Source organism: Ranitomeya variabilis, chromosome 4 (assembly GCF_051348905.1).
Source record: "Ranitomeya variabilis isolate aRanVar5 chromosome 4, aRanVar5.hap1, whole genome shotgun sequence".
NCBI classification, from domain to species: domain Eukaryota; kingdom Metazoa; phylum Chordata; class Amphibia; order Anura; family Dendrobatidae; genus Ranitomeya; species Ranitomeya variabilis.
The window spans coordinates 567,763,186-567,782,449 of NC_135235.1; the positions used below are offsets into that span (position 1 = coordinate 567,763,186).

Genomic DNA, 19,264 nt, shown 5'->3' on the forward strand with positions numbered 1-19,264 from the left:
CATGCAGCAATTATATAAAGTGACACTTTGAACTCAGGTAACCTCAGTGATGCACTGCAGGAGCCATTGTCTCCTGTCAGTGTGTCACTGAGGGTCCTATAGAACAGTGACGTCACCCGATGTCACTGTTCTCTAGGGGAGATCGTCGTGGGACACTCGTTATTAATTGGACTACGGCGGACAGGTAGTATGCGGTTTATTATTTTACGTTTTTTGCAGGCGCTGAAGTATGGTAAGTATGGTGAAATGAAGAATATTAAAATACTTTTTCCTAATGTGTGCGTGTTTTATTAACCCTTTTCTTACTATTGGATTAATAATGGATAGGCGTCTTATTGACGCCTCTCCGTTATTAACCCGGCTTAATGTCACCTTACGATAGCAAGGTGACATTAACCCCTTATTACCCCATATCCCACCGCTACACGGGAGTGGGAAGAGAGGGGCTAAGTGCCGGAATTGGCGCATCATCTGGCGGAAAAAAATGGATCCGGCAGGAAAAAACGGATCCGACTGAAAAAACGGATCTGGCGGAAAAAAACGGATCCTGCAAATGTGCTCGCAGGATGCATTTTTTTCCCCATAGACTTGTATTAGCGACGGATCGCGACGAATGGCCACACGTCGCGTCCGTTCTGCAAACGGATCCGTCGAGTTTTGGCGGACCGTCGGCATGAAAAAACGTTCAAGTGAACGTTTTTTTGTCCGTCGCGTCTGCCATTTTCTACTGCGCATGCGCAGCAGAAACTCTGCCCCCTCCTCCCCGCACTTCAGAATGGGCAGTGGATGCGTTGAAAAACTGCATCCGCTGCCCACATCGTGTACAAATTTCACAACGTGCGTCGGTACGTCGGCTCGACGCATAGCGACGGACCCGTACTGACGCAAGGGTGAAAGAGGCCTTTATGAGCGTTGAATTTAAAAAAAAAAAAAATGGAAAAAAACGGCGTGGGCTCCCGCGCAATTTTCTGTGCCAGAGGGGGAAAGCCGACGGCCGGGGGCCAATATTTGTAGCCTGCTATGAATATCAGCTCGCAGCTGTCTGCGTAGCCTTTACTGGCTATTAAAATAGGGGGACCCCCCCAAAAAATGACATGGGGTCCCCCTATATTTTATAGCCAGAAAGGCTACGCAGACAGCTGCGGGCTGATATTCATAGCCTAGAGAGGGGCCATGGATATTGGCCCCCCCCCGGCTACAAATACCAGTCCGCAGCCGCCCCGAAAATGGCGCATCCGTAAGATGCGCCAATTCCGGCACTTAGCCCCTCTCTTCCCACTCCCGTGTAGCGGTGGGATATGGGGTAATAAGGGGTTAATGTCACCTTGCTATCGTAAGGTGACATTAAGCCGGGTTAATAACGGAGAGGCGTCAATAAGACGCCTATCCGTTATTAATCCAATAGTAAGAAAAGGGTTAATAAAACACGCACACATTAGGAAAAAGTATTTTAATATTCTTCATTTCACCATACTTACCATACTTCAGCGCCTGCAAAAAACGTAAAATAATAAACCGCATACTACCTGTCCGCCGTAGTCCAATTAATAACGAGTGTCCCACGACGATCTCCCCTATAGAACAGTGACATCGGGTGACGTCACTGCTCTATAGGACCCTCAGTGACACACTGACAGGAGACAATGGCTCCTGCAGTGCATCACTGAGGTTACCTGAGTTCAAAGTGTCACTTTATATAATTGCTGCATGGGAAAATGTCTCATACAGCAATGCCATAAAGTGAGACTAGGGACTTTTTTTTTTACAGCGGCGGAGGAATACAGTGGCGGAAGGATACCTTCCTCCCGTCATTGTGTTTCTGAGCCCCTAGAGAGCGGTCGCATTATTTGATGCTGCTGCTCTCCACGGGAGATCGTCGTGGGACACTCGTGGATTTCTGCGGACAGGGAGTATATTGGTTGTTTGTTTTTTTCACATTTTTTATAGATGACACTGGCTTCGGGGATCAAAATGACAAGTAATGGTGAGTATGTAATCTATGTTTAATGTAATATATGTCATGTATGTAATGTATGAATGTACTGTATGTCTATATGTATTTATGTATGTAGAATGTATGTATGGAGTATTTTTTTTTTTTTCATTCAACACATTAGCCGGATGATGGGACTACTACTGTCCCATCATTGGCTAATGTGTCAATCACTGTCAGTGTAGCAGGCATAGCCCGATGGGACTTGTAGTCCCATCGGACGATGCCCGCACTGAGACCCCCGCACGCCGCAGAGACCCCCCCCACGCCGCAGAGACCCCCCCCCACGCCGCAGAGACCCCCGCACGCCGCTGAGACCCCCGCACGCCGCATAGACCCCCCAGCACGCCGCATAGTCCCCCCAGCACGCCGCATAGACCCCCCAGCACGCCGTATAGATGCCCCAGAACGCCGCAGAGAGCCCCTCACGCCGCATAGATCCCCCAGCACGCCGCATAGACGCCCCAGAACGCCGCAGAGAGCCCCTCACGCCGCATAGACCCCCCAGCACGCCGCTTAGACCCCCTCACGCCGCATAGACCCCCCCAGCACGCCGCAGAGCCCTCCCATGCCGCATCAAGCCCCGGCACGCCGCATCAAGCCTGGGCATACAGCGCCGGCCGCATAGAATGAGATCCCTGGCAGGCCCGCACAGACCCCGCCCGCACAGAGACACGCAGTCTCCGCCCACGCACCGCCCACACTCTCCCCCCCTCCAGAACCCCATATAGAAGGACAGAAAGGGCTGATTTACCGTCCGATACTTGAGTCCCATTCACTTGTATTGGTATCGGGTATCGGTATCGGATTAGATCCGATACTTTGCCGGTATCGGCCGATACTTTCCGATACCGATACTTTCAAGTATCGGACGGTATCGCTCAACCCTAATATTGATGTTAATAATGTTAACCTCAACGGAGGCATGGGAAAGATTGAATTCTCTAGCCCCTTTGAAGAATAGATTCGTACAACATCATAGAAAATTAGTGCATGATTTGTTAAATAATACGCAACCCCTGGCAGATTGTTGGATCTGTACCCATTCACCAGTATCAGCCACAAGTATACCTTTTCTAGCAGTTCCCGTGTCAGCTGAAGAAATATTCGCTTGGCCTAATTGTTCAGACAACCTGGCCAACAACCAACCTGGCAATACTAGACTATGGAATACTACAATCGCCATACCAGTTGTGGGATGGGTAGAATTTCCTTGGTGGCAGGGCAATCTTACAGGAAAAATAGGCAACTTACAATATTTAGCACTCAGAGGAGGAGCATGGGTACCTAGGAATAAGACTGGATTAACTGATTTAGGACAGGTCCCCACTGAAAATCTACAGCTCAGTTTCAGTACAACCACCCCTTCCTCTGATGCTTTCAAACCTACAGTATTGGAAAGGTACATACATAATAGAAAATGGGAACATTCCGAGTTGTTCCCCCAAGGTGATGCAAACAGTTGTACAAGTAAGCCGGGGAACCTGGTTTGTAATGAATCCGATGAGTATGTCAACGGAATGCATGTATGTGGGAATCCCGCAGCCGGGTACTGTAGCCCCTTGGGACAAAAACCCTCTTGGTGTATGCTTCAGAATGTATCTAGTTTTGTGGATTTGGCTCACAGATTGGTATTGCAGCACTCAGCTTTGTGGGATCTGCCTGAGGGTACATTTTGGATATGCGGAGAAGGAGCATATAAATGGCTTCCCGTAGGTATAAAGGGTACTTGTACATTAGGACGCCTAACCCCGGCTACTTTCATAATTTCGAACAAACAAGTGAATATGCAAGCCGTGCCCAAGCACACACTGTATAAAAGAGCTGCAGATAACTCACCACGTCCCTCGGGGAGGCCACATATAGTACAAATGGGAATTCCCAACAAAATTGCTAGTACCATTTTTATTTATCCTATGTTAACACAGATGTGGGATAAATTAGTTAGAGCCACGGATTATCTAGATGACCAGATTTGGGATATATTGGACATATTAAATACTAGTATAGCTGTACAGAATCAGCTTATAATAGTCACTAACCAACATACCCTGGTATTGGATTACCTAACTGCCTCACAAGGGGGTATGTGTCAAATCATCGGACCCACCTGCTGTCATTATATAGACCCGAATAGTACTATGAGTATGAGATTTAAATTAGAAGACGTACAACGACTCAGGGATCAGTATGACAAAGACAATGACCAAAATAAGGATAGCTGGTGGTCAGATACCTTTTCTTTTCTTAACCCGGCCAATTGGTTCAGGGGGATCGGTGGGTGGGTTACCGGGATTATGCAAAGCCTAATACATACAGTTATAGTTATTGTAATTATATATGTATTATTCAAGGTTGTACTCAAGGGTATCTCGGTATGCACAAATAAATTTTGTGTAATGGATGCGAGAATATAAAGTTTTTTTTTTGTAATATCACAAAAAGAATGACTAAAATAATCGTCTATACGACAAGGTTTTGAATGGAATATGTCAAAGGGGGGATTGTGAAGAGCGGAACAAAAATGGTTACCTCAATGAACCAAAAAGAATTTGTGATCAATATTGACCTGTCCATTCAAGGACATTTTAGCCATAGTGTGAAATCCTATTTTTTGTTTGTGAAACTGCCACTTAGGCGAAACTGTACTGTTTTGTTTGTTGTGAAACTATCACATAGCCGAAACTGTTTTTTTTTTTGTCTTCTCTTTTCTCTCTTTGTTTAAACAAGCAAAACTTGTATAACCACTGAAACTACCTGTACAACTATATAAAGAGGGGATAGCACCTTGAAGGCAGGCGTGCTTCAGAGGCTTCCCAGTGATATACTATACGAGACGTGTCTTGTGTATTATTTCTGGTGATTCCCCACTTCCAAAGGCTGCTCCGACTGAGTGTGGTCCCGACATAATATAAAGATATACACTCACCAGCCACTTTATTAGGTACACCTGTCCAACTTCTTGTTAACACTTAATTTCTAATCAGCCAATCACATGGCGGCAACTCAGTGCATTTAGGCATGTAGACATGGTCAAGACAATCTCCTGCAGTTCAAACCGAGCATCAGTATGGGGAAGAAAGGTGATTTGAGTGCCTTTGAACGTGGCATGGTTGTTGGTGCCAGAAGGGCTGGTCTGAGTATTTCAGAAACTGCTGATCTACTGGGATTTTCACGCACAACCATCTCTAGGGTTTACAGAGAATGGTCCGAAAAAGAAAAAAAATCCAGTGAGCGGCAGTTCTGTGGGCGGAAATGCCTTGTTGATGCCAGAGATCAGAGGAGAATGGGCAGACTGGTTCGAGCTGATAAAAAGGCAACAGTGACTCAAATCGCCACCCGTTACAACCAAGGTAGGCCTAAGAGCATCTCTGAACGCACAGTGCGTCGAACTTTGAGGCATATGGGCTACAGCAGCAGAAGACCACACCGGGTACCACTCCTTTCAGCTAAGAACAGGAAACTGAGGCTACAATTTGTACAAGCTCATCGAAATTGGACAGTAGAAGATTGGAAAAACGTTGCTTGGTCTGATGAGTCTCGATTTCTGCTGCGACATTCGGATGGTAGGGTCAGAATTTGGCGTAAACAACATGAAAGCATGGATCCATCCTGCCTTGTATGGAGCATCTTTGGGATGTGCAGCCGACAAATCTGCGGCAACTGTGTGATGCCATCATGTCAATATGGACCAAAATCTCTGAGGAATGCTTCCAGCACCTTGTTGAATCTATGCCACGAAGAATTGAGGCAGTTCTGAAGGCAAAAGGGGGTCCAACCCGTTACTAGCATGGTGTACCTAATAAAGTGTCCGGTGAGTGTATATATACTGTATATATATATATATATATATATATGTGTCTCACTGTATGTGCGCTGAATGCTGACGTCATCCAGTCACGCTGCTGTGTCAGACAGGAAGCATGGGCAAGGAGCACAGGACAGGTCCCTGCAGCTCTGCTCTGCTGCCATCTTCTCCTGTAAGCAGAGATGAGCTGCAGGCATCGCTCCCTGCCCGCCGCACATGAGGGCAATCTGGCCAGGGGCCCCCGAAGCCTCAGCGCTGGATAAACAGGCCAGATTGCCCTCAGCGTTAGCTGCCCTGCAGGGGCCCCCCTCCACCTCCAGGCCCTGGTGCAGCCGCACTGGCTGCACATGCGGTATGTCCGCCTATGGGCATGGCTACGTCCACCTGTCAAATTCATGGAAAGTGGCTGTGTTTGACAGAGTAATATTTCTGGCTATGCAAAAGAGAAGCATTCCACTGATTAGATGCACTGAATTTATTAAGTGGCGAACACCTTTTAATGCATTTGGCGCATTTTATGCCTGGACGCCCATTATTAAGACTGATATACGAAACGGCAGCTTTGCCCAAAAGTGGTGTGTAAACTCCAAAAGTTGCCAAAACTTTGCAAAACTCAGTGTTGAACAAAAAATGTGTGACTTTACAAAGTGATTTATGCCAGTGTAGTAAATAATGGAGTAAGTAATTTGACGAATTTGCCCCTCAGTGTGCACCTATCCCAAAAGTGACTCACATCATATATGCACTAGTCCTGCGGTCCTTTTCCCCATTGTACAATACCCAGTACAGGGCTAGGCAGCCTCATAATAATTTACAACCTTCAGAATAGTTATACAATTTGCATAACCAGCTAGTTTTCTCACTTAGTGGGGGTGGGAGAGTCCTCCTGAGATGGATACAGTCACACACAGATGAAAGGAATGTTTGCTGAGGTTTAAGGCTGCAGAAGACACTGACTGTGGTAGAACTTGCCCCTGGACTTGCTGGTTTTCACTTGACCATGGAGGGGATTACTGGGAAAGTCCTTGTGGTAAGAACTAATCTTTTCTCATAATCTTATCTAAGAATTTACTAAATATAATCAAATTGTGGGGTATTTTGAATGGCTCCTCCGCTGCTGTCAAATCACAACTCTCAGCATATTCTTACTCAAACCTTAGAGAGCGACATGTGCGATCATAGGACTGACCCAATTTAGAGATTCATTATAGATGACGCTTATCATTCTGTCACTTAGAAATGTAGCAGAGTTGAATCCCTTCTTTAAACTCTTTGCGACAGCATTGGCTACAAATTCATCTGCAGTCCCATGTAAAACCCACAAAGACAGTACCGTTTACACATATACATATGTAGCTGTCTGATTTTTTTTTTTTTTAGAGGGGGCTACATTGTTTGTAAAAGGTATTGTAAACCAATTATAACACTAAGACTATGTTCACACGATGTGTTTTAGCTGTGCTTTTTGCAGCATTCTTTATTGCAAATATTCAGCTGTGTTTCACAGTACCAGCAAAGTCTATGAGATTTCAGAAATGTGATGCACACACCTTGTTTTTTTTTTCCTGTTTTGTCAAAGAGCTTGGTTTTGCAAACTGCAGCATGTCACTTCTTTCAGCATTTTTTCAGCTTTTTCATCCATTGAAAGCAATGAGCCCTGCTAAAAACTCTGCAAAAACTAAGTAAAAACAGAGATATCACATTTTGCTGCGTTTTTGGTGCCAAAACCTGATGAAGTTGTAGAAGATTATTTTAAAGCACTAAACTTTATCGGCATGTAGAAGAGACAAATGTACCCTGACAAAATCACAGTAAAAAATGCACCAAAAACCTAAACAAAAAAACACAGCAAAAACTAAGCAAAACCAACGAAGCTTAAACTTTGCATAAAAAAAACGCAGCAAAAACGCAACATGTGAACTTAGCCTTCTGGGTTCTAAGGACAAACTCCACTATACTATCTATTCGGGTACAGCATGGATACATTTTGGAACCTTGGCTCTGCATTGTTTGTAGGTTTACCTGCAGTCCTATGTAAACTGATAAATACATAAATGCGTTATTACAATTCGCTATGCCAAGTTAGAAATAGCAGAGTTTATTTTAGCTTTAACCCTTTGGTAAGACATAATTTGTAAAATAAGGTGACATATTAGGTAACATGGAGACCTAAGTAGTATAAATGCAATCACTAAGACCCGTGTCCTATGACAACCTCAGCCGCACCATCGTATAGAGGAATATGCCAAGACGTAGAGTTGAAGTTTTCAGTGAAACTGTTTCTGGCTGCCTCTCCTATACTGTATGTTTTCTTGTAGTCCTATGTAAAATGACAAGTACAAATGCAATTATATTATGAGTTTTCGTATGGGGTGCAAAGTTAGCGCTCACACCAGGGTGCCTAAGGGGGTTCTACGGTTTCTCTGCAGAAACCAGTGTTATATCAATGGCACTTTTCTTTTGGAGATTTTAGGCTTTGCCTTTATAGATGTAGTAGAGCTTGATTTGTCACCAAAAAAACAAACCCAGCTCTGCTGCATTTCTACGGTCGCATATTACATTCACAGTGTTTTGATTACCGTACATCTAGATTACTATATTGATGTCAGCAACCCAATTCATTGGTGTTATGTGACCCTCTGTACCTTTGTGGGCCAGAACTGCATGGGAACCATACCTAGTAATGGGGCCTAGACTCCTACAGTGAATGAGATAATGGAAGGGTAGCTTCGGCAGGCGGTCAGGCAGGGTATGTCCGTGGCTCAAATGCCCTTCTGTAACATAAAAAGCCACCGATTAAAGATGTAGCTGTTAATTTTTTTTAATTTCTTCTGTTAATTAAATGACAACCTCAGCTCTGCTACATCTCACATATTACCGAATGAACATTCACAGCCCTTTGAAAGCATCAATATACTGCACAAGGCGTCTAGATGACTGCACTGATGTCCACCGGTCCCGTTTACTATCATTGGCTTTGTGTAACCTCCTGTACCTGCTGCGGGCTCTTATAGTGAATGATTTATTGGCAGGGAGGGATTTGTCAGGGCGTTGTAAGTTGGAACAATACCAAAACTTGTATGTGTCGAACGTATACGTGCTGCACTTAAGTGATCTTAAGCAGACATTAGTTTACAAATCCAATTCTTCTCTCATTGTACGAAGATGAATCATAAGTCGGTGTAAAGTAAACTCTCAATAATTGTCTGCCCTTCAGGCCGCTGAAGCACAATTCATTTTGTTATATACAGGAGATTATTAGGCTATGAAAAGCTGTTCAAACAGAAAAACGCTTCAGGAAACGCTATTATTTTGGGGGAGTTTTTGGAAGCTTTTTCTTTTCTTGAAATTGAAGAGTTTTTGCAGTCTTTTGATTGGATGGTGACTAGTTTGTAGCGGATTACATCAGGAGACCCTTCTAAGAAGTGACGTGTACTTATTTTCCAAGAAGCCAGAAATACTTATTTTTCATCGCAAAATACAAATAAATTTATATAATTTATGTGATTTTCTGGATTTTATTTTTGATATTCTATCTCTCAATCTGTCAATGTTAAAATAATGTTAAAATATAGAGGAGGCTCTCTGGTTGGGTGCTCTAGATGCTGATGATGTGGTTGCTCTCTGGTTGGGTGCTCTAGATGCTGATGATGTGGTTGCTCTCTGGTTGGGTGCTCTAGATGCTGATCATTTAGTGTCTTAATGGTGACCCAGGAGATTATCTGGATTGATTTTGGAGCAAAATGATCTGGATTTATTTTGCGGTCTGTTTTAGGGGTTACATTTATGGTTACGTACAAGTACACAAAATGGTCGCTCGGTTCTGATGAAAAATGTTGACCGACAATAGTCTAATGGCCCACATATGATGGACACATACACATATTGCCATTAGTTTAGGTCTCTATCCATGAATCAGGCTTGAAAAAGAGGTAAAGAGAAGCTGAATCCAATGATGTATTACTTAGATTACTGGGTGCAGCTGTTCTGACAGAATCAGAGCTTTTAGATTTAGCAATGCATCAGAGCTGAGAACGCTAACCCTGCCCACACCTCAGCTAACCCCGCCCACACCTCAGCTAACCCTGCCAACATCTCAGCTAACCCTGCCCACACCTCAGCTAACCCTGCCAACATCTCAGCTAACTCTGCCCACACCTCAGCTAACCCTGCCCACATCTCAGCTAACCCTGCCCACACCAAAGCTAACCCTGCCCACACCTCAGCTAACCCTGCCCACACCCCATCTAACCCCGCCCACACCTCATCTAACCCCGCCCACACCCAGCTAACCCCGCCCACACCCCAGCTAACCCCGCCCACACCTCAGCTAACCCTGCCAACATCTCAGCTAACTCTGCCCACACCTCAGCTAACCCTGCCCACACCTCAGCTAACCCTGCCCACACCTCAGCTAACCCTGCCCACACCTCAGCTAACCCTGCCCACACCTCAGCTAACGCCGCCCACACCTCAGCTAACCCCGCCCACACCTCAGCTAACCCCGCCCACACCTCAGCTAACCCTGCCCACACCTCAGCTAACCCTGCCCACACCTCAGCTAACCCTGCCCACACCTCAGCTAACCCTGCCCACACCTCAGCTAACCCTGCCCACACCTCAGCTAACCCTGCCCACACCTCAGCTTACCCTGCCCACACCTAGCTAACCCCGCCCACACCTCAGCTAACCCTGTCCACACAAGGCTCTGTATATAGACAGAGAGCTGCTTATCACAGAAGGGGCAGAGTTGGACTAGGACTAGGGCTCAAGAGGTCAGCTAGTCACAACAATGTTAATCACAAGGTAATTAACCCCTTCAGCCTAAGTAAACAACACCACAAAGCCTGACATGTGACACATTGTTGAGTTCAGTCTTTTAACTCCTACCTCAAGCTGTCCTCAGATTAAATACCAGGTAGGTTATTTTTAATGTTTTGCACTGGGACCTATGAGCCTTTAGTTCCCCCTGGTGCTGCAATTTTCTGATATGCTTTGTGTTTTAAAGGGAACTTGTCATTAGTTTCATGCTGCCCGAACAATGGGCAGCATAAGTCAGAGCCTGGCGGTGCGATTGCGGCCAGCTATGCCTTACTCTAAAATACCATGCTGTTTCATAGAAAACATAATTTGATGACTCAATGACTATAGGGAGAGACACGACCAATCCGCTGAAGTGCAGGGCCGGCTTCTCACCGCAGTTAACTAACAGGTCTTTACCTGTGTACATAGATGGAAGAGACCTATCAATCACATGGAGTAGCATCAGATCTCTTCCTATAATCCCCGGTCAGCTCATCAAACAATGTTTTCTCTTAAACGCCACAGGTAGTGGTTCATAGTAAAATATACCTGACTAAAATCACACAGCTAGGCCCTGATTCATTCCGTCCATGGTTCGGGCAGCATGATTCAAATGACAGGTTCCCTTTAATACATCACCATTACTATCAGTGAAAGGGAATATTCCTTTTTCATAAACCAAATATTACAGACGTTACAGGATATACTGTTGTATATTCTGTGGGTCACATACCTAGGCATGTTCCAACAGTGTTAGTATACTGTTCCCTTGTCCATGGACATCCGACAATAAAACACTACAGATCATAAGTTATTGCATGGCTGATGCCCCAAGGGCTGCAAGAACCAGAGAGTCTTTTCTGAGGATTCCATATTCTATCTATCTATCTATCTATCTATCTATCTATCTATCTATCTATCTATCTATCTGATATCTATCTATCCCATAACTATCTATCTATCTATCTATCTATCTATCTATCTATCTATCTATCTATCTATCATCTATTTATCATTATCTATCACTATCTATCTATCTATCTATCTACAGTATCTATATCGTATCTATCTAGCTCATATCTATCTATCCATCCATCCATCTGATATCTATCTATCCCATATCTATCTATCTATCTATCTATCTATCTATCTATCTATCTATCTATCTATCTATCTGATATATATCTATCCCATATCTATCTATCTATCTATCTATCTATCTATCTATCTATCTATCTATCTATCTATCTATCTATCATTATCTATTTATCATTATCTATCACTATCTATCTATCTACAGTATCTATATCGTATCTATCTAGCCCATATCTATCTATCCATCCATCCATCCATCCATCTATCTTCTATCTATCTATCTATCTATCTATCTATCTATCTATCTATCTATTTATCTATTTTCTATCATCTATCTGTCTATCTATCTATCTACAGTTGTGGCCAAAAGTATTGACACCCCTGCAATTCTGTCAGATAATACTCAGTTTCTTCCTGAAAATGATTGCAAACACAAATTCTTTGTTATTATTATCTTCATTTAATTTGTCTAAATGAAAAAACACAAAAATAATTGTCCTAAAGCCAAATTGGATATAATTCCACACCAAACATAAAAAAGGGGGTGGACAAAAGTATTGGCACTGTTCGAAAAATCATGTGATGCTTCTCTACTTTGTGTAATTAACAGCACCTGTAACTTACCTGTGGCACCTAATAGGTGTTGGCAATAACTAAATCACACTTGCAGCCAGTTAACATGGATTAAAGTTGACTCAACCTCTGTCCTGTGTCCTTGTGTGTACCACATTGAGCATGGAGAAAATAAAGAAGACCAAAGAACTGTCTGAGGACTTGAGAAACCAAATTGTGAGGAAGCATGAGCAATCTCAAGGCTACAAGTCCATCTTCAAAGACCTGAATGTTCCTGTGTCTACCGTGTGCAGTGTCATCAAGACTTTTAAAGCCCATGGCACTGTGGCTAACCTCCCTAGATATGGACAGAAGAGAAAAATTGACAAGAGATTTCAACGCAAGATTGTGCGGATGTTGGATAAAGAACCTCAACTAACATCCAAACAAGGTCAAGCTGCCCTGCAGTCCGAGGGTACAACAGTGTCAACCCATACTCTCCGTCGGCATCTGAATGAAAAGGGACTGTATGGTAGGAGACCCAGGAAGACCCCACTTCTTACCCCGAGACATAAAAAAGCCAGGCTGGAGTTTGCCCAAACTTACCTGAAAAAGCATAAAACGTTTTGGAAGAATGTTCCCTGGTCAGATGAGACAAAAGTAGAGCTTTTTGGGCAAAGGCATCAACATAGTGTTTACAGGAGAAGAAAAGAGGCATTCACAGAAAAGAACATGGTCCCTACAGTCAAACATGGCGGAGGTTCCCTGATGTTTTGGGATTGCTTTGCTGTCTCTGGCACTGGACTGCTTGACCGTGTGCCTGGCATTATGAAGTCTGAAGACTACCAACAAATTTTGCAGCATAATCTAGGGCCCAGTGTGAGAAAGCTGGGTCTCCCTCAGAGGTCATGGGTCTTCCAGCAGGACAATGACCCAAAACACAATTCAAAAAGCACTAGAAAATGGTTTGAGAGAAAGCACTGGAGACTTCTAAGGTGGCCAGCAATGAGTCCAGACCTGAATCCCATAGAACACCTGTGGAAAGATCTAAAAATGGCAGTTTGGAGAAGGCACCCTTCAAATATCAGGGACCTGGAGCAGTTTGCAAAGAAGAATGGTCTAAAATTCCAGCAGAGCATTGTAAGAAACTCATTGATGGTTACCGGAAGCGGTTGGTCGCAGTTATTTTGGCTAAAGGTTGTGCAACCAAGTATTAGGCTGAGGGTGCCAATACTTTTGTCTGGCCCATTTTTGGAGTTTTGTGTGCAATGATCAATGTTTTGCTTTTTGCTTCATTCTCTTTTGTGTTTTTTCATTTAAGACAAATTAAATGAAGATAATAATAACAAAGAATTTGTGATTGCAATCATTTTCAGGAAGAAACTGAGTATTATCTGACAGAATTGCAGGGGTGTCAATACTTTTGGCCACAACTGTATCTATCATTATCTATTTATCACTATCTATCTATGTATGTATCTATCTATCCAATTCTTGTGACACTTGTATAAACAGAGATTTGAGCATATCTCTTTATTTTACTGCATATTTTCCCTCTATAAAAGGGGCGCCTGCACAGCTCAGGCTCTGTAGCTCATTCTGTGCAGATTAACAAACAGATGTAGCCATCAAATATTTATCCTAATTGCATATTACATAACTTCAGTTGGGCTGTTGTCTTCGCTTTCAATAATCCATGCTGACATTGTGCCCATTGTAAACTCATTACAGGCTTATAGATGATTTTCTATGTCATTGTAGGTACAGTCTGGGTTTAATAGGTCAAGAACACTAGATTTCTATAGTTTTGAAGCAGATTTCACACTTTGTGACAACAAACCCAGTGTCATGTTATGATTAAAGCAGATCTGCCATCAGATTTCACTAGCCAACATGCATATATTACTAAACAGATCTCTTAGACCTAATAAAGATGTTGTATTGATGCATTGATAATCCACATCAGAAAGGCACTTTAATCCTTTATGAAAGTTTAACTCAATTTCCAACTGCCAAGCCTGGTTGACAGCTCCTCAGTGTCCCTCCTCCCCGCTGCTGATATCTCACTCTGCTCAGTACAAGCTGCAGCTGTTAGGCTGGGTGGATGTGGATGAAATACACTTGCTCTCATAAGATATTGGATACATAAAATGCTCATTTTAAAATGAGCTGAACTTCATTCATCCATTTTTACTGTTGTATTGCAGTATATAGTATAAGCAACCAGACAATTGCAGTCTCAAGTCCCCTAAGGAGATTAAACAAATCCAAGTAATATATGTTGAAAATGTTTTTAAAAACATTTTTTAAAATATAAACATTTGAACCACCCCCAGTTAGCCCTTTAAAAATAAAGAAATTGCAAAAACAAAAACAAACGTAAACGTACAGTTTTCAAAATAAAAAAAAATACCCATAGGGCACATGAGATAAAATATGGCTACACAAACCCAGACTTTATTTATTTTTTTACAAACTAATGATTTTTTTTTCACCCCGTCTTACTGACCTGGAAAATGATACTAGCTGTTAATTTTTTACTATAAAATAAAAGCTAAAAACAAAACTTTAAAAAAATTGCAGATTTGCATTTTTTTTCTAACATATTATCCCTCATGTATTTTTTTTCTGTTTTTCTGTACTTTGTATGGTAAAAAGGATTGTGTCCTCATCTCACAAAAAAACAAGCCTTCCTATGGCTGTGTCTACATAAAAAGAATAAAAGTTATGGCTCTTGGTAGAAGGGGAGGAAAAAATAAAAATGCAGAAACTAAAATTTGCTGCGGATGCAAGGGGTTAACCTTTGCATTCCAAAAGCCATACTTTATTTTTTTGTCATTTTAGCTATATTGAGAGTGATTTCAAGAACAGTTGTATTTTATAATGGCACCTTTTTGGGGAACATATTACTTGCTTTTTGTCTTTCATTAATTATCTGTGGCGGAATTAATTTAAAAAAAAGCGATTCCACCATTGTTTTTTGCACCATAATTAAGATGTTAAATATATTCTACTGGTCATCGAATGATACCAAATAAATAGATTTTTTTTTATTTACTATTTTTTTGATTTGTTTTATGTTTGCTTTTTAATTGTATTGCAAAAAAAATTGTGGAAAAAAAACAATTTTGTTTGTGTCACCATATTCTGAAAATCTTGTTTTTTCACAAATTGAATCGACAATGACATTGGTACTATCTTGGATACATATGAGTTTTATCACTTTTCATTCAGTTTATTTTTTGGGAGGTAGTAGGAACAAAAAAAACCTATTTTGTCATCTTGTACTTTTTTCTTTTCTACAATTTTTGCAATGCTACAAGAAAGACATGATAACTTTATTCCATGAGTTATGACAACTACAGTTATAGAAAGTGTATACATATTTTGTCATATCTAATAGGACTATTATGGTGGCAGCCATTGGGAGCCATTGCTACACCGGAAGACGCCATTGCAACTCAAGTGCAGTCAACAATCCTGGCTGTTTCTTCTGGACTTCAGCTGGCATTAGGCACATGCCCCAGCTGCCACCCCCTAGATACGCTTCTGGCTTTAGGGGTCATAAGCACAGGTAAAAGTGGGATAGGTTGCAGAACATTGGGAGTCCATCATGATGATCAAGCATACATGGTCGATTGAACGTTTTTTTCCATGTCTTTGGACATTTGGGTCAAGCCGTGTTTTAATATTTGTAAAATAACTCTTTCCTGATTATTGGTCTGCATAAACATGCCACCAATCAGCTAACGAATCATCTGAATCTTCATTTGTAATGTGATCAGATCTATGCTGGCATGAAAATCATTGTTGTCGACAGCACATTTCCCCATGCATACAAATGAAGTGCTACAGTTAGGTCCATATATATTTGGACAGAGACATTTTTCTAATTTTGGTTATAGAAATTACCACAATGAATTTTAAACAAAACAATTCAGGTGCAGTTGAAGTTCAGATTTTCAGCTTTCATTTGAGGGTATCCACATTAAAATTGGATGAAGGGTTTAGGAGTTTCAGCTCCTTAACATGTGCCACTCTGTTTTTAAAAGGACCAAAAGTAATTGGACAATTGACTCCAAGGCTATTTCATGGACAGGTGTGGGCAATCCCTTCGTTATGTCATTCTCAATTAAAGGGACTCTGTCACCTGAATTTGGAGGGAACAATTTTCAGTCATATGGGCGGCGTTTTCGGGTGTTTGATTCACCCTTTCCTTACCCGTTTGCTGCATGCTGGCTGCAATATTGGATTGAAGTTCATTCTCTGTCCTCGTTGTACATGCCTGCACAAGGCAATCTTGCCTTAAGCAGGCGTGTACTATGGAGGACAGAGAATGAACTTCAATCCAATATTGCAGCCAGCATGCAGCAAACGGGTAAGGAAAGGGTGAATCAAACACTCGAAAACCCCGCCCATATGACTGAAAATTGTTCCCTCCAAGTTCAGGTGACAGAGTCCCTTTAAGCAGATAAAAGGCGTGGAGTTGATTTGAGGTGTGGTGCTTGCATTTGGAAGGTTTTGCTGTGAAGTAAACATGCAGTCAAAGGAGCTCTCCATGCAGGTGAAACGAGCCATTCTTAAGCTGCGAAAACAGAAAAAAAACATCCGAGAAATTGCTACAATATTAGAAGTGGCAAAATCTACAGTCTGGTACATCCTGAGAAAGAAAGCACTGGTGAACTCATCAATGCAAAAAGACCTGGGCGTCCACGGAAGACAACAGTGGTGGATGATCGCAGAATAATCTCCATGGTGAAGAGAAACCCCTTCACAACAGCCAACCAAGAGAACAACACTCTCCAGGAGGTCGGCGTATCAATATCCAAATCTACCATAAAGAGAAGACTGCATGAAAGTAAATACAGAGGGTTCACTGCACGGTGCAAGCCACTCATAAGCATCAAGAAGAAAAAGGCTAGACTGGACTTTGCTAAAAAACATCTAAAAAAGCCAGCACAGTTCTGGGAGAATATTCTTTGGACAGACGAAACCAAGATCAACCTCTACCAGAATGATGGAAAGAGAAAAGTATGGCGAAGGCTTGGTACAGCTCATGATCCAAAGCATACCACATCATCTGTAAAACACGGCGGAGGCAGTGTGATGGCTTGGGCATGCATGGCTGCCAGTGGCACTGGGCTACTAGTGTTTATTGATGATGTGACACAGGACAGAAGCAGCCGAATGAATTCTGAGGTATTCAGAGACATACTGTGTGCTCAGATCCAGCCAAACTGATTGGTCGTCGTTTCATACTACAGATGGACAATGACCCAAAACATAAAGCCAAAGCAACCCAGGAGTTTATTAAAGCAAAGAAGTGGAATATTCTTGAATGGCCAAGTCAGTCAACTGATCTCAACCCAATTGAGCATGCATTTCACTTGTTAAAGACTAAACTTCAGACAGAAAGGCCCACAAACAAACAGCAACTGAAAACCACCGCAGTGAAGGCCTGGCAGAGCATCAAAAAGGAGGAAACACAGCGTCTGGTGATGTCCATGAGTTCAAGACTTCAGGCAGTCATTGCCAGCAAAGGGTTTTCAACCAATTACGAAAAATGAACATTTTATTTAAAATTATTAAATCTGTCCAATTACTTTTGGTCCCTTTAAAAACAGGGTGGCACATGTTAAGGAGCTGAAACTCCTAAACCCTTCATCCAATTTTAATGTGGATACCCTCAAATGAAAGCTGAAAGTCTGAACTTCAACTGCATCTGAATTGTTTTGTTTAAAATTCATTGTAGTAAAGTCTATAACCAAAATTAGAAAAATGTTGTCTCTGTCCAAATATATATGGACCTAACTGTACAATATGTACACTACAGTGGGAGAGAACAATCATATAAACAATCAGTTTATGTTGGTGCGTGGGAACTGCCCATTATTCCAGTGCCGATCAACTTGTGTATTGGCAATAGTCGCTTCTGTATGACCAGAAATTAGTCAGTGAAAATAGATCTGTACTCTGAAAAATCTAAACTTTGTGATGGTGGAGCTATGAATCCATCCTCGTGGCGGGAACTCACAGTGTTACCTAATTACCTCAACACACCCTCAAGAACAGTTGAAAAATGCAGTAGAGTTGTTACTGAAACTTGTGTGGAGGCCCAACCCCTTCTCCTTTCCTTACCCATACATAGCACTCCACATAATGGACGATGATGGGAATATTACATTATTTACACTTTATGTCACCTGTATAATGTTTACGGCTCATCGAGTTTTGGTTGTTAATCCAGCTTGACCACTGATTATACCCCTGGAGGTTGACATTTGGCCATTTAGTTCAGTGTCTTCTTGCTGAGTCTTGTTTGGAAGCGATGAGAGTGTTTAAGTTTCTACCTAGGGCTGTTTGTGAAGCTCTGTTGATTCTTGCTATGCTGGGCCCAGAATGCAGCCCAGGGCTTATTCCAAAATCTATTCAAGGTCACAGCCAGAATACACATTGTAAATGAACACACACAATATTAACCACTTCAAGACCAGTCGAACCATTTCAATTCACTAATGCAATGAGGCCTTTAGATTTTTCTGTTGGCTACCATGGTTTATTGATGAAACGCTTGGATGCAAATATTAAAGACAGCCGATGGGGGATATATAAATTACATTTTTTTACATACGTATTATTATTTTGTATAGTTTCTAGTGATGAGCGAATATACTCGTTACTCAAGATTTCCTGAGCACGCTCGGGTGTCCTCCGAGTATTTTTTAGTGCTCGGAGATTTAGTTTTTATTGCCGCAGCTGAATGATTTACATCTGCTAGCCAGCATAAGTACATGTGGGGGTTACCTGGTTGCTAGGGAATCCCCACATGTACTTATGCTGGCTAACAGATGTAAATCATAAAGCTGCGGCAAGAAAAACGAAATCTCCGAGCACTAAAAAATACTCGGAGGACCCCCGAGAGTGCTCGAGAAATCTCGAGTAACGAGTATATTCGCTCATCACTATTTGAGACCATTGGAGGAAACATCTTGTAGGCTAAGCTAAGATTCTTA

At 42.2% G+C, this 19,264-nt stretch overlaps 1 protein-coding gene across 3 annotated transcripts in view; it reads left to right on the forward strand.

Moving 5' to 3' along the window:
* Positions 1-6,685: 6,685 nt before the first annotated feature.
* The window catches only part of LOC143765800 (cadherin-like protein 26), a 146,188-nt gene continuing 133,609 nt past the window's right edge, over positions 6,686-19,264 (forward strand). For 2 of the 3 annotated variants that reach the window (XM_077252844.1, XM_077252845.1), the window contains exon 1: positions 6,689-6,831. In XM_077252844.1, the coding sequence (XP_077108959.1) occupies positions 6,802-6,831 (30 nt within the window). In that variant the 5' untranslated portion in view covers positions 6,689-6,801. Of the gene's footprint in view, positions 6,832-19,264 lie in introns of all 3 variants that reach the window. The other variant, XM_077252846.1, reaches the window with a different exon arrangement.